The sequence below is a fragment of the Urocitellus parryii genome, chromosome 4 (assembly GCF_045843805.1).
Source record: "Urocitellus parryii isolate mUroPar1 chromosome 4, mUroPar1.hap1, whole genome shotgun sequence".
NCBI classification, from domain to species: domain Eukaryota; kingdom Metazoa; phylum Chordata; class Mammalia; order Rodentia; family Sciuridae; genus Urocitellus; species Urocitellus parryii.
This window is the reverse complement of record NC_135534.1, coordinates 210,305,934-210,328,397: the sequence shown is the minus strand read 5'-3', so window position 1 is coordinate 210,328,397 and position 22,464 is coordinate 210,305,934. Positions and strand designations below refer to the sequence as shown.

Below are 22,464 nucleotides of genomic sequence, written 5' to 3'. Positions count from 1 at the left end.
AACCCAGTGCCTCACACAGGCCGGGCAAGTGCCTTACCACTGAGCCACAACCCCAGCCCTTGACTAATTCTTCATGCACAAAAAACACACTGGCTGTCCTCTGATGCTACAGCATGTTTTGCACGTTCTGATCATTGCTTATGACTTAATAAGCTGGCAGCTCTCCACCCCTCCCCCAGCACATTGTAGCATGGTATGTGAGCCACATAGCTGTACATTTTGAGGTTGGACAGATAAGATTCTAGCACTGAGTCATTCCCAGAGCTCATGTGGCTGGATTTTCAGACAAGGCATTGAAAGTGCTAGTCACTGGAGTGACTGCTCCAGCCTGCTCTTCCACCCCTCATTGCTGCTGCCGTTGGTGTACAGGGATCAGAGGGACCAGACAGGGCAGTGTAACAGGACAGTGCTAGAAGGTTCTCCTAGGTGCACAGTAGCTCTGGGAAGCCTCTGAAGGGCTGGGGCTCCCGGGGGAAGCCTGAGTCACAGATCCACCTTGAGGCCCTGCTTGACTGTATTTTATGGGGTGGAGGGACAGGCTGATGTCCCCTTCACCCACTGGACCCAAAGCAGGGTGGCAGCCCTCAGTTAATGCACCCAACACTTGCTGCAATGTCAGCGGGTGAGGTGGGGGTGGATACACAGACGTTTGCATATTTTTCCCTAGGTATGTTTAAAGTGTTCCAAGGCAAAAACTCTGAAGCACAATCTATGGTGAAGTTTAATCCGTACCTCTGGGTTTTGTGTACAAGCAAGACCTGGTACAGTGCAGGCGATAAAATAGCTCTTACCCAAAGAACCAACAGCTTCCAGCTTCCGACATTCACACTCTCTCGCCAGTCCCAGGCTCCTGCGGGGCCCTCACCAGGCCTCACCTTTTGGTGGCTCTAGCTCTTTGTCACCAAAAGCCCACCTCATTTCACCCGACAGGCTCCTGCCCCGACCGAGTACAGTTTTCCAGCCGGCTCATCTTCCATGCATCAGGTCCTGAAAAGAGGCCCGACCCCGCGCAGGCAGCGCTGGGGTGTCCTCAGTCCACGCTGGCAAGCTCAAAGGCACGAACTGCCGGCCCGGCGGCTCTGCAGGCTGGACGTCCGGAGGCACGAAGGTGTGAACACGTAGAGAGGGGACTCGGGCCGGCGGGAAGCCCTCCCTCCGGCCGTCACGCAAACCCCACGGGCTACCAGGAGCGAGCTCAGCGGGGTACTGCGCACCCCACACTTCCGCCAATCAGCCGCAGCCTTCCCGTGGTGCTCCGCGCCGCCGGGGCGGGACTTCCGGTGCGCGGCGCTCCACTTCCGCGACCGCAGGAAGCTTGGTATCTTCGGTCGCTTGGGAGACCGTGCGGCCGTGAAGGCAGGTGAGGCGCAAGCAAGGGGAGGGTGGGTGGCGGGATCGGGGCCGCCCGGCGGAAGTCGCGCTGTCTTCAGGAGCGGACAGCCGAGTCCAGGAGGGGGCGAGGCGGCCCGGCGTAGGCCCCGAGCGCGCGTCGGCCTGGGACCGGCTGGCCTCCCCCGCCCCTCGCCCTGGCGCAGGGCCGAAGTGTCTCCAAGCCCGTGCTTCTACGGCTTCCTGGGGTTTGTCAGTCCCGCCCCAAGGGGACTCGTGGCCCCGGGGAGCAGCTGGGGCTGAGTGGGCTGTCCAGTGCCCGCCGTCTTCTGGGGAGTCTGTGAGGTTTTGCGCTTTGAAGGGAGAGAGGACCAGACAGCTGGGAAGGCCGGTGGCTTGTGACGCAGGAACTTGTGTCCTCGACCTCCTTTCTGCTCGGCCTGAGCAGCGTGGGAGCGAGCGGGATGAGAAGTGGCGCTCTCTGTGCAGCACAAGATGCCTTTCCCTTTTGGGCCGGGCTTCCAGAAGAACACTGCCTGGCCAGTGTGTGCTGCAGATCTGGTTGGCTTCTCGCTGAGTTGAATTCCAGGTTTAAACGAGGTGCCTTAGCAGGAGCCACTCAGCCAAAGGGCCCCCACTGGCACATACTCTCTTTTACTGCAGGGCAGGACCCTGTCAGTTCTCATCAGGGAGAAGCCATGCCAAGGGCTGGGAAGGTTTTTCTCTTTGTTTTTGATTCTGGGTGTGTGCTTATGTTTTCTAGAATATTCTCTGCCAGTGTTTTATTCTCCCACCCTTCTCTCTTCCCAGCTTCCTTCTCCCTCCAGACTTTACTCACCAGTGTTCCCTGCACAGAAAAAGTTCCCTGTGCTTCAGCAAATAACTGGTTCAGTGTCAACACTATCACCTGCTATTCCAAGGCTGGAGATAGGGCAGGAAATGGGCAAAGCCTTACCTCTGGGAGCCTGCTTTCCAGGCCTGTTAATGGCAGTAGCCTAGTTAACCTTGTTTCAGTGACCATTTGTTTAGTGCCTTATGTGTCCAGCCCTGCAGCTCTGGTCACAGGTTCATATTTCACGGGAGCTGAGCATCCGGTCTTAGGCTGCTGGTGACATGGCCCTGCACTTTCTATACTAGGTGACCTTTTTCCTTATGGTTGGACCTAGGAGCAGAAACCATGCAGGTAGTCTGTCCATCCCCTGCCGGTACTGCTTCTAGCCTTAGCTGGCAGTGGGACATTGATAGGATGTTGGCCCCTGATAGAGCAAAGAGCAGGAGTTCTTGGGGGTGCAGAAGGTTGCAGCTCTGGAGTTCCCTAGGCTGGGCCTTCCCTCTGGGGAACCCAGGGCAGGATTCTGCCATCCCCAGTAAGTATGTGTCTGAAGAAGGATGGGTCCTGGCACTTTGATGGTTGTTTTGGGGTTTGGGTTTTTGTTTTTTGTTTGTTTGGTTTTTTTTGTTGTTGTTGTTGTTTTTTTTTGTACCATGGATTTAACTCAGGGGCACTTAACCACTGAGACATATCTCTAGCCCCTGCCCCCCAACCTTTGTGTGTGTGTATTTTACTTAGATACAGGGTCTCACTGAGTTGCTTAGTGCCTCACTAAGTTACTGAGGCTGGCTTTGAACTTGTGATCTTCTTGATTCAGCTTCCTGAGCCGCTGGGATTACAAGTGTTGTTGGTTTTTAACACCTCATAATGTATTGTGGAGCAGGCAGAAGTCATGGATGTAGATGCTGAAAGGGAGAAAATAACAAAGGAGATAAAGGAGCTGGAAAGGATTTTGGATCCCAGCACCTCCAACATCCATGTGGAGGTTTCAGAATCAAGTCTTGATTCGGATTCCGATGCAGGTAAGCCTAGCCATCCTAGAGTGTGACTGAAAGCGTGTGCACCCTCCAGGTTCTTTTCAGCCTCATGCTGCATGACCAGGTCCTATTTCCTGCCCAGAATAGCCTCTGCCTTTTCCCCAGCCAGAGAGTTAATCCCAGTCCTTTGTTGCTAACTAGCCCATGGGCCTGCTGGTACCCCATCTTTGCTGCCCTCTGGCCTTGGGCTCTAGGGCCCTCTGGGTAAGCATGCTGTCCTGGGAAGAGAGGGTGGGCCCAGAGCTGACTGTCGCATAGACATCCAGGATCTCTTCTATGGGCTCTCCCACAGTCCTCTAGAGGGACCACTTTCCGTTCCCATCATTTCCATCATCACCCTCCAGTACAGTGTATTTGTTTCCAACAGATTCACTGCCCAGTGAAGACTTGGAAGCTGTTGACCCCCCAATCCTGGTAACTGCTACTCGCCCTTGTTTATTTTGCATTGTAAAATTAGTACATGTTATGAAAACAAAACATCAGAGAGTATTTGTTGTTAAAATTAAAAATTGTTCCCAGAAACAGCCACTGTTAAAAGCTTAGTGGCTGTGCCTTCAGCCTTTTTCCTGAGCTGCTGGGATTACAAGCGTTGTTGGTTTTTATTTAACACCTCATAATGTATTGTGGAGCAGGCAGAAGTCATAGATATAGACGCTGAAAGGGAGAAAATAACAAAGGAGATAAAATGCTAACTTTGTTTCTCCACATCATGCACCTGACTGCCCCCACAGCTTGTCTGCTTTGTCTTAGTTTACCAATCTGAATAATGGGATTGCTTGAGCAAAGATGAGCATCTAGAACAGCGCCTAGTAAACCCCTAGGTTTGTCAGTTGTTATTAATCATTTTGTGTCTATTTTGGAGTTTTACTTTAGGAAATTATTGCAGTTTGCTTATTTTCTCAGGTTCATAGGTAAAGTCCTCTTGTATGTTCGAGGGCTGTATTGGCACTCCTCAGGCAGAGGACACAGTCCTGAGGGCTTTGGACCATCGCCCCCTGGTGGGTGCATTGGTGTCTTCAGCTCTGGGCTGTGATGCTCTGCAGACAATTTCCTCCTCATAACCTGTAGCAGGTGGTATAGAGAGAGAAGCAACATGAGCTAGCGTGAAGTTCAGTGTTCACAGGAACCTTTCTTTTAGTAATTGGAAGCTACTTATTTTCTCACAATGGCCCTACTTCAAACAATTGGATCTCCCTTTGTTGTGGATCAGGAATAGTGGTTGGGGATTCCCACAGACATGCCCTGCCACTCACCTGAGTCACCTCTTGGGTCCACATTTGGTGATGTTGCACTGGAGTTGTCTCCACGTCCCAGGTGTCGAGGGCTGTGGGGAGGGGAAATACCCCTATATCTTATTTCTTCATTTCCTGTTTCTGGTTCCTAACTAGGAAGAAGAAAGGTGGGGTGAGGCCAGCAATGATGAGGAAGACCCCAAGGATAAAACCCTCCCTGAAGACCCTGAGACTTGTCTACAGCTGAACATGGTCTATCAGGAGGTCATCCAAGAGAAGCTGGCAGAGGTCAGCTTGCTTTTGGCCCAGAACAGGGAGCAACAGGTAGGGATGCCCATGCATGCTGACCCCCCTGATCCTGAGAGTCTGCACAACGATGCTCCTAGGACAGGGTTTTGGTTGGTCTGCTCCCCAGCCACCTCCCCTGTTTGTCCCCACATGGCCTGCAGTTGGCCTTGTTTATGTCCCAGGAGGAGATCTTATGGGATCTGGCTGGGTCCAGAGGCCCCAGGGTGAAGGACGGCAAGAGCCTACCCCCAAACATGTACATCGGTCACTTCATGAAACCGTACTTCAAAGACAGGGTCACTGGAGTGGTGAGTGAGTGAGGCCCTGCTTCTTGTTGGCAGGGCTCAGCACCCTATGGGGAGGAGCTCTCATCTCCACAGTCTGCTGTGAGTGGTCTTAAGTTCCCTTTGGCCCTTCAGGATGATGTGATCCAACTTCCTCAAAGCTTTGCTTTATCTTATGAAAGTCAAGGTCTTCTTCCTGAGTAGGCAAATCATCAGGGGCCTATTTCCCTGAAGTGGCACCATGGGCAATTAGGAAGTCTTCCATGTGGAGGTCCCAGTGTTGCTCTTAGCAGGCCTGGGCTCCTTGTCAGCCCTCATGGAGTCACTGAGTCCCCCCACTGTCCCAGTTGGCTCATACCCAGCTGTCAGCTCTGGCTGCAGAGGTCTAGTGTCTGGTCTGCATGTGAGCAGGCACATGAGCAGGCTGGGACGAAATGACTTGAGTCCCAGCCTGGGCCTTGGAGGTGTGTGCTAGACCCTGCAGGTGAATGCAGCCTGGTCTGCCACATGGTGACACCATGCGCTCTGACAGGGGCCTCCTGCCAATGAAGAGACACGAGAGAAGGCTGCTCAGGGAATCAAGGCTTTCGAGGAGCTCCTGGTGACCAAGTGTAAGAGCCCAGCCCAGCCAGTTCTCTGAGTGTGGGGACCCAGGAGGCCTTTCCCATGGCCCTGCCTCTCCTAGGCCTATTTGTCCTGTGGCCTTATGTGCTCCCTCAGGCTTTGAACACTGGGACTGGCCACTTGACCTCTTGCCTTTCTCTTGCTGGGTTGGTTCTTTTCCAAAAAACCTGTCACGGGGGCAGATGGCGACCACCCCAAACCCCACTCATCCTGCCCTGGCTGGAAATGGTCAGCCCTGTCAGACCTGCTGTGAACTTGGGGTAGGGCTCAGGTGAGGTCCTTTGCTAGACAAGAGGGGCTGGCATCTGGGTTGCATCTCACTGCTTGACTGGCATCCACAGAGCCTCAGCACAGCTTCCTCCTTTGGAGGTGGGACCCGTAGTGATGCCCAGGGTTGCATTGGGTCCTGGGGAGTGTGTGAGACTGCCATGGTGTTGCTCCTCTGCAGGGAAGCACTGGGAGAAAGCTTTGCTCCGAAAGTCAGTGGTGAGTGACCGCCTGCAGCGCCTGCTTCAGCCCAAGTTACTGAAGTAAGTGGGAAAGGCATAGGTCAGCACAGCTTTTCTTGCAGTGGGAAACCTGGGTAGCCATATGGGCTCTGCAAGGTCCAGCATGCATGTTTCCTCCCTCTGCCACAGCCCTACCATCCCCAGAGAGATGCTGGTGCTTGAGCTTTACCCTCCTCTGGAGGAGGTAGCCACAGACATTGCTGGCTTAGGCAGTTTCTTCTCTGGGCCTCTGTTTCCCTCATGCATGAAGCCTGCTCTCTAGATCTGCTGGTGGGAGTGTCACATGGCCACAGGGTATCACAAAGTGCCACCTGGCTATGCATGCTCAAAGGGTGCTGCTGCTTTGATAATTAGGTTGGTGATACAAGTTCCTGCCAGAGCTGGGGCACCAGCAGATCCTCAGGCAGTGCCAGAGGAGGAATCACAGGGTCTGATCTGGACTGACAGTCCCTTAGACCCAGGTCCCCAGTGCCTGTGTACACGTATTGCATGGAGGAGGGAGGATGGTGTCTTTTTGATGGAGCAGATGGCATTTGGCACCAGGAGCCCTGGGCTAGACCATGGGTTGCCGAGTGTTCACCAGCCCCCTCATGGATTGTATATGGTGAGGGTTTGTGGCAGCAACACACATCAAGTCCTTCTTGAGGTTGTGAAATAGCCAGTTCTTCCCTTCCTGGCCTGAATCAGGATGTCTGCAGCTGTCTGCATCTTGTGCACCCAGGTTTGCATGGTCGTCCAGGCTCTAAGGCACTGGCAGCAGGTAGCTACCACCTGTTTCCACAAACACATGGCAGCTCTTGCCCTGGATGATACTGTTCTGACTGTAGGCACACCCCAAAGGGGGTGCACAGCTGAGGCAGGAGAAAGAGCACTCCAAGAGCCAGTCCTTGGCCCCCAGGAGCATGGCACCACCCACAGCCTGCTTCCATTTTGCCTTTCAGGCTCGAGTACTTGCGCCAGAAGCAGAGCCGGGTCTCCAGTGAGTCAGAGCAGCAGGCCCTGGAGAAGCAGGTTAGGGAGGCAGAGAAGGAGATCCAGGACATCAAGTGAGCCAGGGCCTTCCAGGGCTCCGGGGAGAACCAGCAGGCCAGGTATGAACCTAACACCCTGTCCCTCCCTCAGCCAGCTTCCAGAGGAGGCCTTGCTGGGGAACAGGCTGGACAACCATGATTGGGAGAAGATTTCCAATATCCACGTGAGTTGGACTCCGGCAGCTGGATGTGGGTCACATTTAGGTGGGCAGGCCACACTTTCCCTGGCCTCTTAACCCCTGAAGTCAAAGGCACATCTAGCAGTTGAGAGGAGAAAGCAGCTTCGTAGGCCCCTCGCCACTGGTGTGAGGCAGCTCTTCTAAGGTGGAAGTTTCTAAGGTTCCTAGCTTTGCATGTGAACCTATCTCTGCATTTTTCGCTGGGCAAGGCCTTGTGAGCTGGATAGATTCCACTTATTTCTGCCCACAGGAGTGACTGACAGGCAGAGTAACAGCTCAGTCCAGTGCTGTGTCTGAGTGTGCTTGGAGTTGGTAACCCCAAAAGACTCTTTCTTGTTGGCACAGTTTGAAGGAGGCCGCAGTGCAGAGGAGATCCAGAAGTTTTGGCAGAGCTCTGAGCATCCAAGCATCAACAAGCAAGAGTGGAGTGTCGAGGAGGTGGAGCAGCTGAGGGCCATCGCAGCTACGCATGGCCACCTGGAGTGGCACTTAGTTGCAGAGGAGCTGGGGGTAAGGAGCAAGACATGAATTCATTCCCACACCACGGCCCGATTGGCCTCCAAGGGCCTCAGCGCTTGGATCCTGCTGAAGGCCCTGACTGCAATCTCTGCTGCAGAGAGCAGCTGTGCTCAGGGCTTTCTCCTCCGTCAGCCTTCTGTGGAGCTTATTTTGTTGGTATTTTCTAGTTTCTTTTGAGTTCTTAGACTGTTTTTCTGCTCTCCCGGGTGAGGTAGACAGCTGAAGAAAGGCCACAGTTCTGAGAGCAGCCTAGTGCAGAATGTCTTTTTTGTGGATTTCTAGAGAATCTTTAGTTTCAGTTCTTGTTGTTTCTTGGAACCCAGGTTTTTCTAGACTTTGGTTTTTCATTTTTAAATAGGTCTCTGAAGTCCTCGCTGTGCTTGTTATTCCGGTTATGTTTTTTGTTTATGATCCGGTAATGTGCTCTGAAAAATCTTATTTTGAAAAGTTATCACTTTTAAAAAATATATTTTTAGTTGTAGATGAACACAATTTCATTTCATTTGTTTCTTTGTTTGTTTTTATGTGGTGCTGAGCCTGGAACCAGTGCCTCACATGTGTGCAGCAGGTGCTCTGCCGCTGAGCCTCAGCTCTAGTGATCCCTTCAGAGCACATGGCTGTCGCAAACTAGCTAGACTTGCCAAAACCTGTGTGTTTGTGTGAGAAAGAAAGTGACCCATACCCCAGCCCTGCTGTCCACCTGCAGTCTTCCTTCCTCGGCCTCCTGAGTAGCCAGGATTTACAGGTGTGCACCACTGTGCCTGCCCAAAATGTTTAAAAATTAAAAACATTTCTTTAATTGGGCACAATGGCTCATGCCTATAATCCCAGTGACTCAGGAGGCTGAGCAGGAGGATCACAATTTCAAGGCCAGCCTCAGCACCTTGATGAGACCCTGTCTCAATTTAAAGAAGCAGAGTGGGGTGGCGGGGGGTACTGAGGATGTAGCTCATTTGTAGAGCATCCCTGAGTATTTGATCCCCAGTACTCCTCCCACAAAAACAAACAAACAAACAAACACACGCATTTTCCACTCTGAAGGCCAGTCAGGCAGGTTTGGGACTGAGTGTCTTACTTTCACTGGGTGGACAGCTGAAGAAAGGGCACAGTCTTGCCTCGGGCAGTGTGTACCCATGCACACAGCAGACCAGGTTTGGGAGGACAGTATTAGCAAGGCCCACATCAAGAAGGCTGGCTGTGCAGCAACCCAGCACAGAGGCATGCCAGCACGACAGTGAGGGCACCTCTGGGCTCACACCTCATAGCAGCCTCAGAAGTGTTTGAGAGGAAAGCTCGGAAGCAGACCTCAGGGCTAAGCACTGCCATCCAGCCCCAGGAGTCCTCTGCTCAAGAGCTTGCTTTGAAGAAGAGGGTTCATGTTATGGGAACCTGTCCATAGAAGGCCAGTTTCCCACCAGGAGATAAGCATCAGTTGTGTAGCTAAGGGTTTGTTTGCCGGATTCTCCCTCTTGGTGTCTGGAGCTGTGGATGCCACACCAAGCACCATCCCAGCAGTGCCCATCTTGGAAATCAAGAGCTAGAAGGTACCAACAACAGGCTTATAGATCTGTGAGGCACAGGGTAGCTCTACTCCTTCCAAGCTGGGTGCTCCCTTCCATCAAGTGTGAGAGTTGACAGGGTGGTTTAGGTATTGTTTGAAGTAGCCATTGACTCAGTATAAATGGTAGAGCCTTCTTCCAGGAGGCTGATGTTTACCTGGTCCTGGGTAGTGAGTCTGGTGTCACTACCTAGGAGCTACCTGTAGGAGCTAGAAGAGGAGAATGCTGGTTCACAGAAGCATGTGCCCCATGGTGCTCAGGCCCACCAGTCCCAGAACACTCAAAAACCATTCTGGACATCCCTTCATGTGCAGGGCAAAGCCCAGTAACACCTCTGTGCTTTGTTTGGCCTTGGGAAGACCAGCCGCAGCGCCTTCCAGTGCCTGCAGAAATTCCAGCAGCACAACAAAGCCCTGAAGCGCAAGGAGTGGACAGAGGAGGAGGACCGCATGCTCACCCAGCTGGTGCAGGAGATGCGTGTTGGGAGCCACATTCCCTATCGCAGAAGTGAGTGTGCCATATGCCCTAATAGTCTGAGGCCCCACTAGGCAGGAAAGGGACTTGCTGGGGCAGTTCACCTCTGTGCTTGTGAGAGTTTGGAGGGAAAACAATGGCTGGTCGCCCCCAAGTACTGCACAATGGGATTCTTAAGGGTCAGAGTGACTTCTGTGTGCCCATTTAGATGCCAGGCCTCTCAGCCCCACAAACCCTCTATCCATAGTTGTCTACTACATGGAGGGCAGAGACTCCATGCAGCTGATTTATCGGTGGACCAAGAGCTTGGATCCCAGCCTGAAAAAGGGGTTCTGGGCCCCAGAGGAAGATGCCGTAAGTTTCTGAGCCTGAGGAAAGTTGTCTTCAGCGGATTTCCCCTGGCTCTCCTGAGTGGCCGCTATGCTTGGCATTCGCATCTGAGCCTGACAGGCTCTGGATAGTCAGGTTACAGCTGTAACCAGAAGGTAACATTTGTCTGCCTTTCCCTTCCTATAGAAATTGCTTCAAGCTGTTGCCAAATATGGGGAGCAGGATTGGTTTAAAATCCGGGAAGAGGTGCCAGGTAGGAGCGATGCCCAGTGCAGAGATCGGTGAGTTGCATAGCACCCAGGTGAGGAAGGGCTTGTTTGGATCACTCTCCTTAGGCTACAGGGCAGGCCAGATGGCTGACCCAGGAATGCTATGCTGTCAATGAGGAGGGTGGGGCCTAAGAATCTCTGCATACCAGGATAAGCTTTGCCTTTTTTTTTTTTCTTTTTTTTCTTTCTTTCTTTCTTTTTTTTTTTTTTTTTTTTTTTTTTTTGTGCTGGGGCTCTCTATCACTGAGCAACACCCTCAGCCCTTTTTGTTTTTTTATTTTTGAGACAGGGTCTCACTAAATTGCTGAGGCAGGTCTCAAATTTGCAATTCTCCTGCCTCCACTGCCTGAGACACTGGGATTATAGGTGTGCCCTGGCATGGATAAAATATTTTTTTACAACCCAGACTTAGAAGACATTTGTACTACTGGTCAACCAGGAGTACGATGCTGGCTTCACGTGGCAGCTCTTGGTTGCTAGATCTCCTACCCCCAGAAAGCAGGTAGGCAAGGCTCCAGGCAGCTACTGCAACCTGCTCCTTTCTTCCCTCATCTGTTTAGTAGCTCTTTGAGATGTAGTTCCTATACCTCACAACTCACTCTTTTGAAGTGTGGAGGCCAGCAGTCTTTTTTTTTTTTTTTTTTTTTTTTTAGAGAGAGAGGAGAGAGAGAGGGAGAGTGAGAGTATTTTTTAATATTTTTTAGTTCTCGGCGGACACAACATCTTTGTTGGTATGTGGTGCTGAGGATCGAACCCGGGCTGCACGCATGCCAGGCGAGTGTGCTACCACTTGAGCCACATCCTTAGCCCCAGCAGTCTTTATTGTACTCATTGAGCTATGTGGCACCACCACAGGACTTTTGACAGTCTCATCACTCCAGCAGCCTCAGTGACAACACTGAGCCTGGGTCAGGAAACAGGCACAGCTCCAAAGAATGCACACAGGTGGCCGATAAACACATGAAAAGAAGCCATCATCACTAGTCATCACCAAAGCAGTCAGAACCATAATGAGATACCACTTCACACCCAGTAGGGTGAACGTTATTTTTTTTTTTTTTAAAGAAAGGTGGGTGTGGTGGCATTCAACCTGTAATCCCAGCTGGTAGGGAGACTGAGGTAGGAGGACGGTGAGTTAAGACTAGCCTCAGCAACTTAGCAACTATCGTGTCTCAAAATAAAAAATTTTAAAAGGGCTGAGGATTAGTTCAGAGATAGAGCACCCATGAGTTCAATCCTCAGTACTTCTAAGAAGAAAAAGGAAAAGAAAAAAAAAGTTGGTGAAGATGCAGAAGAGTTGGAGCCCTTGGGTCTGGTGGGGACTTGGGGTGGTGCAAAACCCGGCAGCTCCTCCATGGTGAGCAGGGTTCTACCCTATTCAGTCAGCTTTTTTGCTGTAGTGACTAAAAAACCCAATCAGAACAATTCTAAGGGAAAACAAGTTTATTTGGGGTTCACAATTTCAGAGGTCTCTGTCTGTAGAAAGCTTGCTCCATTCCTCAGGGCTCTAGGTAAGGCAGAACATTGTGACAGAAGAGTACAGTGGAGGAAGGTGGCTCGTGTGATGACCAGATAGCAGAAACTCCACTTACCAGATACAAAATAGGTACCCCAAAGGCCACGCTCCCAGGGACCCACCTCCCACAGCCCTACCTGTCCACCTCCAGCCCCTACTCAGTTTATCCCATCAGGGATTGATTCAGTGATTGGGTTAAGACTCATAACCGAATCATTTCCTTCTAAACCCTTTTAAACCTTGCATTGTCTCACACATAAGCTTTTGGGGAACACCTCACATCCAAACCATAGCATACCAAAACTAATGAATAGATACAAAACATAAGTAGATTTTAAAACATTTTGTTGTAGATGGACGTAATACCTTTATTTTACTTATTTATTTTTATGTGGTCCTGAGGATTAAACCCAGTTCCTCAAATGTGTTAGGCGAGCTCTCCACCAGTGAGCTTCAAACCCAGCACCCACAAATGTCAATTTCTTTTGGCCATATCCTGAGGGTGGAATTGCCGGATCAAGTAGTAACTGTGTTCAGCCTTTTGAGGAACTGCCATACTATTTTTAAAATGTATTCCCAGCGCAGCCTGGGGTCTAGTAGTCCACATCCACACCAGCTCTTGTTTCTCTGATGGTAGCCATCCTAGGGGGTGTGAAGTACTGCCTTGCTGGCCTGGGTTTGCGTTTTCCTGATGGCTAGCTCTGTGAGACATCTTTGCATGATGTCTCTGGGCCAGATATACACATGTATATGTGCACTTATCTTTGTTGAAATATTTTGCCCATCTTTAAAATTACTTGTCTTTGTGTTATTGATTTATAAGAGTTCTTCACGTAATCCAGATGGAAGCCCCTTATCAGATACATGATTTGCAGATAATCTCCCGATCTGTGGCTTATCTTTCTGCTTTCTTTGAAGTAGAAAATTATCAAATTTTGATAAATTTGTTTATATTTTTCTTGTGCTTTTGGTGTTATGTCTGAGAAATCGTTACAGAAGCTGGACAGCTGTGGAAAGTATCTTGGCATCTAAATTGTCCCTTTGTTTCCATGTCCCTTTCAGATATCTCAGAAGATTACATTTTAGTTTGAAAAAGGGGCGATGGAATGCAAAAGAGGAGGAGCAGTTAATCGAATTAATAGAAAAATATGGTGTTGGTGAGTTGTGGAGGTGTTCGCTCCTCTAGATCCTGCCAGCCTGGAGCTCATGGTGAAGGCTTGCAGATCCTATAGGCCTATGGCTCACTGCTGCCTGAGATTAGCTCTCTGGCCTCATTTCTCACTGTCTTGACAATGGTGGTGGCCTCTCCCATTACAAATTTGGGGGTTTTTGTTGTGTTGTGTTGGTTTGGGTGCTGGGGATGGAAACCCCTCATGCCTGCTAGGCAAGCCCTTAGCCACAGAGCCACATTCTGGCTCCCCTTTATGAGTTACTGCATATTCACTTCAGGAAATCTAGAAGTAAAATAAGACAGCCACCCTGGCCCGAGGCACTGCTGTTGCCGTGTGCCCAGCACCACTTGCCCTGTGCAGCTGCTACTCAGCCCTTGCCTGGTCTTGTGACCTGCTGCTTAGCTCACTGTGGCAATTGCACTGACCACTCTCCTGCCTTCAGTGGCTACATTGTATTTCCCTGGAGTGCAGAACATACCTTATTTAATCAGCCTTCTCCTGACAGATACTTAAATTCTTACTACTTCTTTTGTGATTTTTAGCTAAATCTTCATGTTTGTAATATCTTCTCAGAGTTATCCTAGTTAAGGAATTGCTAGGCTTAAGGACATCCAAACACAAAGACTCTTTGTCACCTGTTGTCACACTGCCCAATTAAAGCGGCTCCTGGTTTCCCTCCCACCCAGTACTACCTGAAAGGGGGCATAAATCCATGGAATGTCCAGTGTGCATGGAGCCTGATTATAGCAGATTGTGGGAGACCCACGTTTAGAATGTGTGGGTGACTTTTCCTTCTTGGTTGCATGTTTGCCAGTACTTCCCTGATCACCCCAAGACTCGGGTGCTGCCAAACTGCAGGTGCACCAACATAAGTGACGTCTGCTCCTTGCCAAGCCTAGGAAGCTGTGCAGGAAGCCCTTCCCCAGGAGCCCAGGCTCAGCTCCTGCAGGCAGCAAGCCCTCTTTCCAAGCTGATGATTGTGTCCTTGGAGAGAATCAGGATGAAGCTGTTTCCATGTGGTTTTGATTTTGTAGGTCACTGGGCGAAAATAGCTTCTGAACTACCCCATCGCTCAGGCTCCCAGTGCCTGAGCAAGTGGAAGGTCATGGCTGGGGTAAGACATCTGTTTGTTTGGGGAGCTTTCCTGAAAGTCAGACAGAAGGCCCCATCACCTGGAATACCTGGGGGAGGGGAGGGGAGGGGCCTTCAGTTTCTGGCCCTGGCATTGGGTTATCTCCAGGCCAGGGGCAGAGGGAGACCAGCCTGGTCAGCAGCTGCTTTCTACCCCTTGAGGTGTTCCTGTTTGGGGGCCTGTCCTTCAAACCTGGGCAGCAGAGGCCTCCAAGTGACCCTTTCCTCCACTTAGAAGAAGAAGAGTCTCCGGAGGAGGCGACGGCGGCCCTGTCGCAGAGTCCGCTGGAGCTCCGATAGCAGCAGCAGCTGTAGCACTGGAGGCGGCGGCAGCAGCAGCAGCAGTAGCAGCAGCAGCGAGGACCCAGAGACAGAGCTAGAGGAACCCCAGAAGGGCCTCAGAGGGCCACTGTCCCCAAAGTACACGGTGCCAGACATGGACCTGTGGGTCCCTGCCAGGCAGAACACCAGCCAGCTGCAGAGGGGAGGGGCTGGGGGCTGCTCAGGACACCCTGCTGCCTTCACTGGCCCTTCTAAGGAGTCTGATGCTACCCAAGGTTGCAGTAGGGAAGCTTCCAGCACAGCCTTGGCTCCTCAGGAATTGAACCAGAGAGAGGCCCCTACCGGGATCCACAGCCCCATCCCGAGAGGTGTCCAAGACCCACACTTGGCAGACCATCACCCAGCAAGCCTGGAGGAGCCAGCCTCTGAGGTGGGTTCCAGGCCCCTAGGTGCACCCCTGGATGTATGCAAGGGGAGAAGTGGGTACCCTGTACTCTTGGTGATCACTGAGGCTGGTGTTAAGTGACACTGTGGCAGCCTGGTCTGTGGCCTATCCACCAGCCATGTTCCTTCATTGTGCATTAGAAAGTTCTTTTTTGGGCTGATGTTAGAATTGCCCATGTGCAGCAGCCTTTGTAGAGAATAGCAGCCTCCAGTGTTCCCAGCTCTGCTTCAGAAGCCCAGGGGAGATCTGCTTCAGGGCCATGGCTAAGTGGGCACTTGGACTGGGAGGCATTTGTGAAACTTTACATCCAAGTCAGGGGACGGGGAGGAGCCATTTTCCCCCATCTATGTGACATCTCCTGTGCAGGCTGGCCCAGCTCGTCACGTACATGGACTTGTCTCCCTGTTTTAAAAGAGTTGGGGCACTGGGTACAGAGCAGTGGTGGCTGTGGGGGAGGCAGTGGTGCCCCAGCTGCCCCTGGGTGGAGCACAGCCCACAGCAACACCCTCACCTCGAGGGCCCTTTCTGGCAGCCTCTCTCCTGGGAGCGAGGCCTGCCTGAGGGCTGCACGTGTCCTGTGGCAGACCTTCCCAGCATGGAGTGGCGCCCATGGCCTGCAGGCTAGGCTCTGGCCCAGGGAAGTCCATAGCAGCACAGGCTTCAGGCCCCCACATCCAGCCTCCTCTCCTGGTCAGGGTGGACAGCATCTGCTGAAAGTACCCCTGGTGACAGTGCAGAAGGTGCTGAGAACCAGTATGGCCGTCCAGAACCACACACTGGTGAGGGCCCAAAGCACTTACATCCTGGTATGAGTGGTCTTTTCTTGTCTGTGACCATACATTGAGGGAGTTGGGGATACTGTGGCCCTATTGGCCAGGGGCCCAGGTGCCTTCTTCCTGCAGAAGGAGAGGCTGAGGCAGCCATCCCCACCTGACTCACCCCCAGGGCCTGGCCCTGGTGACGGCATGGCTGGGCCTTACCTATGGCAGCTGAGGCATGGAACCTTCCAGAATGGACAGCAGCACCGGAGACATAATCTGCACCGGAGGCTCCTCGAGCGTAGGCTTCTGTTGGCTGTGACACCATGGGTGGGTGATATCGCCCTGCCCTGCACACAGGTCCCCCCCAGGCCTGCAGCTGTGCACACTAGAGGTACTACCCATGTACTGGGAGCCTCCTGGGGGGCTGAGGGTGGAGACAGGGTGCCTGGTGGTCTATCAGGAGTCTGAGAAATGGGCCATGCCTGGGGTCAGGCTGCTGGGAGGGGCAGAGGCAACTGTCCCCACAGGTTTGAGGAAACAGGGCCAGCCTTCCTTCTGCCCTTGCTGGTCTTCCAGCAATGGACAGCTGTGTGGGGTTCTTTGAGTAGTGGGAGGGCTTCTGTCCCTTGGTGCTTGTGTGGGACAGGGTTCTGGCTTCTCCTTGCTCCTGCCTGTACCACCTTGAGAGATCTCGGACTCCCAAAGGGGACCTTGGTAGCTGGAGCTGTTTCCCTTGTGTGCCCTCAGCTAACACCATCAGAATGCAGTTAGAGCCCGCCCGGCTGGCCAGCACCCCAGTGTTCACGCTGCTGATTCAGGTGAGCCACCTGAGCAGGAGGCTGTTGGCTTTCTTCTTTTGGTGGAGACTTGAAGTTTGCCAGGGGTTTACTTCTTGAAGTCTCGTTATCTAAAGTTCCAGTCCTTGGAAACAGTCCTCTGGGGACTACAGCTTTCAGCAGATAAATATGGAAGGGGCAGCTGGTCATTCCATTTAACCCCTTGTGTAAAATGGGGATAGGCACCAGAACCCCAGGTCTAAGTGGAGGATGAACGAGAGGGAGGAGGCCTGGTGCACACTCAAAGGCTAACCAGAAGGAAGGGAAGGCAGCCTTGGACTGGGGCAGCCCGAGAACCTAAGTCCAATCTGAGGGGACCCGAAGCTCTGGTGGCCTCCAGCTGGCTCCAGCCAAAACTTGGGCTGTGAATCTTATCCTGAGGGCAGCCTCGTGGGGACCACAGTCAGAGCCGTGCCCCTCCTACTAATAACTTAGGCACTTGGACCCTATGGGGCTGGGGAGGGGACGTGCCCTTACCTCAGTGTCCCTCAGCTGTTGCAGATCGACACTGCTGGCTGCCTGGATGTTGTTCGTGAGAGGAAGACCCAGCCACCCACATCACTCCAGTCTGGCACCCAGGGCCTGCCGCCACATCTTCTGCAGGTAGCAGCCTCAGGGTCCAGTTCCCTTGGAGGAGTGGGGCCCACCTCTCAGAGCAGCCTTCCCTGCTGTGCTCCTCCAGGGAGGGAGACCTATGCATGCCCACAGTGAGGGTCTGAGCCCTGACAGGCTTCTTGGCGAGTCCCAGGCAGGTGCAAGTGGGATGACACCGAGGCATGCCAGGTTGTGGACCTTGTGCCTCTCCCAGGACACCACCTGTCCCAGGCAGAGGTTGGGAGCTGCAGGCACCTCATACTTCAGAAACTAAACACTCAGGCTTAGCAGGAGACCTGGCCCTGGAGCTGTCTCCTGGGGAGGCTGGGAACCACAAAATAGTATCACTAGTCTGAGTATCAAATACAACTTCATGGTCTCCACAGGCCACAAACCCCACGCTGTGTCAACCACCAGATGAGCTCTGGCAGGGGTACCTGCTCCTGGAGCTCACAGCATCAGGCTTTCAGCCATTGTCATGGCCCCTGAGCTCTGTTCAGAGCTGGGCTTAGGCTCTAGAAAGTGTCAAAGGTTGGTCTGGGTGGGGAGAAATGATCTGAACCCAGCGAGGACATCCTGCAGGCTGACTGTCTCTTTCCTTTTCAGGCTCCCTCCTGTGCCCAGAGCACCCCAGGTACCACCTCCACACTTCTCTCTGTCTTGGTGGGAAAGGCAGCATCTGCCACACTGGTGCCACAGCTCCAAGCACCACAGCCTGTGGCCCTGTTGGTGGGTGTCTGTTGAATCCCACCCAGGGGCCAAGAGCTGGCTGGGCAAGCCCAGGGCTGCTGGAGTTCTTGCCTGCCTGCCTGCCCTGAGGCAGCCCAGGCATAGAATCAGGAGGCCAGAGGTTGCCTCTAGCAAAGGCTGTTCCTAATGGCAGTCACCAGTCACCCATGCCAGCAGAACCTGGTTCTGGACCTGTCCTGGGACCTTGAGGGGACAGTGCTTTGTCACAGGAGGGGGAACAGTGAGCCAGATAGCCCTGGTCTGGAAGATTCTTAGGGTTTAGGCTAGTCTCAGGCCATTCATTATTAAGCAGGCTGGGCTGCCTGTACTGTGGTCAGAGCATTGGAGCTTGGGGGTCTATGAGGTGAAAGATCTGGCGGTAAGCAGCTGGAGCCCTTGGTCTAGAACCTGACTCCCATCCCTTTTGTTAAACAGCTGCCCACTGCAGGGGCCTCTTGATGTCCCTAGGTCCAGTGCCTGGGGCTCCCCATCAACTGTGGATGTCTGTTCCTCTACAGGATGCCCCTTCCCAAATGTGCCAACCCGGAATGTTACAAAGAGTGCCAGCCACAGAGGGAGCACAGGACAGGAGTCCTGCCAGGCCAACTCCACCTCACCCCAAGTGCCTGTGGCGGCCCCACGCGGTCCCCGACCCAAGCCTAAGACTGTATCAGAGCTGCTTCGGGAGAAGCGGCTCCGTGAGGCTCGTGCCAGGAGGGCCACCCAGGGCCCAGCTCTTCCTCCCCAGCTGCTGGTCTCCCCTGTGACCCTTGGGCCCCCTGTGCTGCCAGCCCCTCAGCCTCAGGGTTCCCCAGCCACAGGTTCTGTCTCCAGTACAGACTGCTTTGGGCCTAGGGCCCCCATGGCAGCCAGTGCATGCCCGTCTGGCTGTTGGCAGGAGACTGGGGTTTCAGCCAAGGATGAGGGACTCCCCACCCTACAAGCCTTGCCTCTCAGTCCTGCCCCAAGCCCTGGCCAGGTCCCTGTGGGCTGTCCTCTGAGCATTCTGGGACAGTCTCAGGCCCCTACCACATCCCGGAAACAGGGCCTACCTGAGGTTCTGCCCTTTTTCCCCGCAGCCCCCAGCCCCACTCAACTGCCCATGCAGCCCCTCAACCTGACGCCTGCTCTGGGCACACACAGAAGTGGGACCCCCCTGGCAGCCAGCATCCCCTTGCCTGTCACCTGGGTGCTCACGGCCCAGGGGCTGCTACCTATGCCAGTACCAGCAGTGGTGGGCCTCCCTGGTCCTGCAGGGCTACCTGCGAAGCTCCCACCACCCTGCTGTGAGGCTCCTGCTTGCCCCTCACAGCCCCAGGCCAGTGTGGACACAGATCCAGCCCCCTCTTCCAGGACTGACACCTCAGCTCCCCCAACTTGCCCCCCATCCCAGAGTCCTCTAGAAGTAGGTGGTAATGTTCCTGGCGCTCTTGGAGAGGCCCAGGTGGTCAAGGAGGCTGCAGTGCCAAGGACATCTTCCCAGACCAACTGCCCTGAAGCAGAGCCCCCCTGGCCCAGCCAGCTCTCTGCTTCTGTTGGCACTGGTCCCACAAATGGCTCAGGAGGGACACTGGAGCCTGGGGGGCCTCTGGGTCTAGAGAAGCCACAGTTGTCTGGGTCCGAGAAGGGGGTCTTAGATCTGAGCCTGCTCTCCCTGGAAAGTGAGGCAGCCATACGGCAGTGGCTGAGGGGACAGCAAGGGGTTCATGTGCCCCCACTGGGGAACAGGCTACCCTACCAGCCCCCCACCCTGTCCAGCCTACGAGCACTGTCCAACCTCCTGCTCCACAAGAAGGCCTTGGAGCACAAGGCCTCCTCCCTAGTGGCCAGTGAGGCAGCTGGGACGCTGCAGGCCTCCTTGGAGCTGGTGCGGAGGCAGCTGCAGGACAACCCAGCCTACCTTTTGCTGAAGGCACGGTTCCTGGCAGCCTTCACACTGCCTGCTCTCCTGGCCACCCTGGCCCCCCGTGGCATCCGTACCACCCTGTCAGTGGCCACAAGAGCCAGCTCTGAGAGTGAGGATGAGGACCTCCTGAGTGAGCTGGACCTTGAGGACAGGGACAACTGGTTAGGCTGTGCGCCCAGTAGAACACAGACAATGCCAGCAACCACGGTCCCCATCCAGGTAAGGGTGCCAGGCCCAGTTGCACTTTCCTGCCTACACGTCCTTCCTTCCTAGAGTGGCAAGTAGGGGCTGATGAAGTGGCACAGGGACACTGGCTGCACGTCCCGCAGGAGGAAAAAGCTGGCCCACACTGCAGAAACTCAGCCCTGCCACTCGGGGTCCCCCCCCCCAAATGCTGGGTGGGTGTTGGGAAGAACTCGTGGTAGCTAGGCTGGGCAGCTCTGAGCTCTGCCCACCACAGGCACACACCTGACCCAGGGCTTCAGCTCAGGACGTTTTCTCATCTGTGTTAGCAATACTTTTCTTTCTTGTCCCACCAGAACCTTGAAACAAAATGTTGGGAACATTGTTGTGTCCTCCTGGCTGCCCCTGTTGCCAGGTGTCAGACCTTTGTGCCTGACCACAGTGGGCTTCAGCCTTGCAGGGGTACCTGTGGACAGCAGCCTCCAGTGATGCCCTCCCCTTCCCCCTGAGGTGGTCGTTGTTCCCTTCCCAGGGGGGGCCAAGCCCTGTTCCTCTGCACTGTCCCTGCTGGCCCTTGCCTCAGAGCAGAAGGCTGGCCATGAAGGGTTTCCTGAAAGTGGGTTGGCGATGCCTTTGTGAGGGAGAAAGCCCCCTGTGGGCTCCAGGAAGGCCTGTTCAGCCCCTCCCTGGCTCAGCTCCTGCTGCCCTGACTGGGTTCACAGTGTGCCCTGAGTGAGGACAGATCCAAGAAACTGGCCTGTTCTGTTTGGGTCAGGACCGGCTAGTGCTTTCCCCTCAAGGCCCTTCTCCGTGCCCCCATCCACTGCCCATTGTGGGGGTCACTCTTATTTGTCCTTGCCTGGGCTCTTATTTCAGGGAGCTCTGGTTTCTAGCGAGGGTGCTGTTCCCTCCCACTTGGATACCTCTGATGACCTTCATGTGCTCAGGACCAGGCATGGCCGGCATGCCCGGAAGCAGAAGCCCCTGCTGTGAGCAGCAGGTGAGTCCCAGGCTCTGCAACCAGGAGAGCTGGGTGCCGCCTCTGTTGGGGAGCACCAAAGCTGAAGCCGGGTGTGAGCGTCCACAGGCTGTTTGTGTGTATGGGCCTGGTAGGAACAGGGCCAAGTCACACAGGCTCTCCCTGTGTGCTTCAAGGCCTCTGCACAGCTGTGCCCTCTGCCCATAGGATTACAAGGCTCCTCCCTCCCCTTGCTGAGTCTCCATTCCTTGGGAATGCTCTCCATCCGTCCTGGTGTCACTGATTATGCCATCTGCCACACGCTACCTGTGTAGTTATGGTCTACCCGTGGCCTTGAGCCCATAAGAGCACTTTGCTTTTGCTCTGTCCCTTGTCTTGGACAGCAAGTGCCTTATAGGCCCTGGTATGTTTGGGTTGAGAAGAGGGAGTCAGGTCAGCCCACCCAGAGGCAAGAGCAGTTGCTTTGACCACAGGACAGGTTCTGGAGCTGGCAGGATGATGTGGGGGGAGGGTGGCAGTGTCCTGGTGTTCCAGCTGGCCTTCTGTGCATCCGACCCTGGGTTCCAGTGCCTTTCCCCCTGTGGCACAGTGTCACCGGCCGTACTGTCTGGGGTCTGGCTGCATGTACTGGGCCCTCCTGGAGTCGAGTGCCCCCCACCATCAGTGTGCTCCTGTGTTTCAGGACAAGGACATAGAGCCCGCGCCTACCCCAAGAGCCCATTGTCCACCGTACAGGAGAAAATAGCCAGAGTCTGGAGAGCTGCTGCCTGTAGTAGGCAGGAAGAAACCCAGCAGAATGGCCACGTTGGTTGTCCCAGGCTTGGCTGGTCTCTAAGTACAAATCTCAGTGTTTGAAGGAATAAAGTAAATGTTCTATTTTTCAATTAAAGAGCAAGACAAGCTTTTGTGATTTTGTTGTCTTAGGGTACCGGGTGGTAGACCCAGACTGGCACCACCAGAATTGTACCGCCCGTCAGCTCTGGGGATGCATGGGACACCAGCTGGCTCGGCCACAGGGTCCTCAGCCTCCAGTGGGCCTTGAGCTCATGGTCCCTGAGCTCTGGAGAGGTTAGAGAAGTGGCTCCTGTCTGTTTTGGGGAAACAGACTGTGGCTCTGGCCACACTGGCCCCAGGCAGCGTCCCCAGGACCAGTGGCCACCTGCCTGCCCACAGTCACAGCAGTGGCTCCCTCCCTCTGGTGGTTCCTTTCCTGTGGGCATTTCCTGGCTCCGGGCCAGAGCCCAGCCATGTGCCTACCCCTTTGCTTTCCCAGTCCTGTCTCCTCATGTGGCTTCCCACTCGCCCGGGGCCTGGGACCCTCCTGTGGCTTTGTTCTCATCACTTACTTCATTTTCTCACTGGAGATTTCCAGCTCAGAGAAGTAAAAGGAGGGGTGCCTGCCCAGGTCCTGATGGTTTGGGGACCATCACAGGC

The 22,464-nt window shown here is 53.9% G+C and overlaps 1 protein-coding gene across 5 annotated transcripts; it reads left to right on the top strand.

Moving 5' to 3' along the window:
* The first annotated feature begins 1,291 nt into the window (after positions 1-1,291).
* Snapc4 (small nuclear RNA activating complex polypeptide 4) lies at positions 1,292-21,919 on the top strand. 5 transcript variants are annotated; one of them, XM_026395532.2, is made up of 24 exons: positions 1,292-1,360; positions 2,979-3,183; positions 3,566-3,612; positions 4,587-4,754; positions 4,901-5,026; positions 5,535-5,613; positions 6,075-6,156; positions 7,077-7,181; positions 7,258-7,330; positions 7,691-7,855; positions 9,783-9,930; positions 10,145-10,251; positions 10,414-10,508; positions 13,075-13,169; positions 14,219-14,298; positions 14,551-15,027; positions 15,738-15,821; positions 16,053-16,194; positions 16,551-16,621; positions 17,132-17,242; positions 17,840-17,867; positions 18,481-20,087; positions 20,928-21,051; positions 21,713-21,919. In XM_026395532.2, exons 2-23 carry the CDS (start codon positions 3,054-3,056, stop codon positions 21,042-21,044), a joined length of 4,137 nt encoding a protein of 1,378 aa, XP_026251317.2. In that variant the 5' UTR covers positions 1,292-1,360; positions 2,979-3,053; the 3' UTR covers positions 21,045-21,051; positions 21,713-21,919. The 5 variants fall into 5 exon arrangements, with proteins under 5 accessions (XP_026251317.2, XP_026251316.2, XP_026251314.2 ...); XM_026395531.2 differs by having other exon boundaries at positions 16,032-16,194; XM_026395529.2 differs by having other exon boundaries at positions 15,945-16,194.
* Positions 21,920-22,464: the final 545 nt, after the last annotated feature.

Excerpts from the sequence above, each read along its gene's own strand:
- Snapc4 (XM_026395528.2), top strand. The coding sequence starts at position 3,054 with ATGGATGTAGATGCTGAAAGGGAGAAAATAACAAAGGAGATAAAGGAG. Across the intron at positions 3,184-3,565 it reads TGATTCGGATTCCGATGCAG|ATTCACTGCCCAGTGAAGAC; the intron begins GTAAGCCTAGCC and ends TGTTTCCAACAG. Across the intron at positions 3,613-4,586 it reads CTGTTGACCCCCCAATCCTG|GAAGAAGAAAGGTGGGGTGA; the intron begins GTAACTGCTACT and ends GTTCCTAACTAG.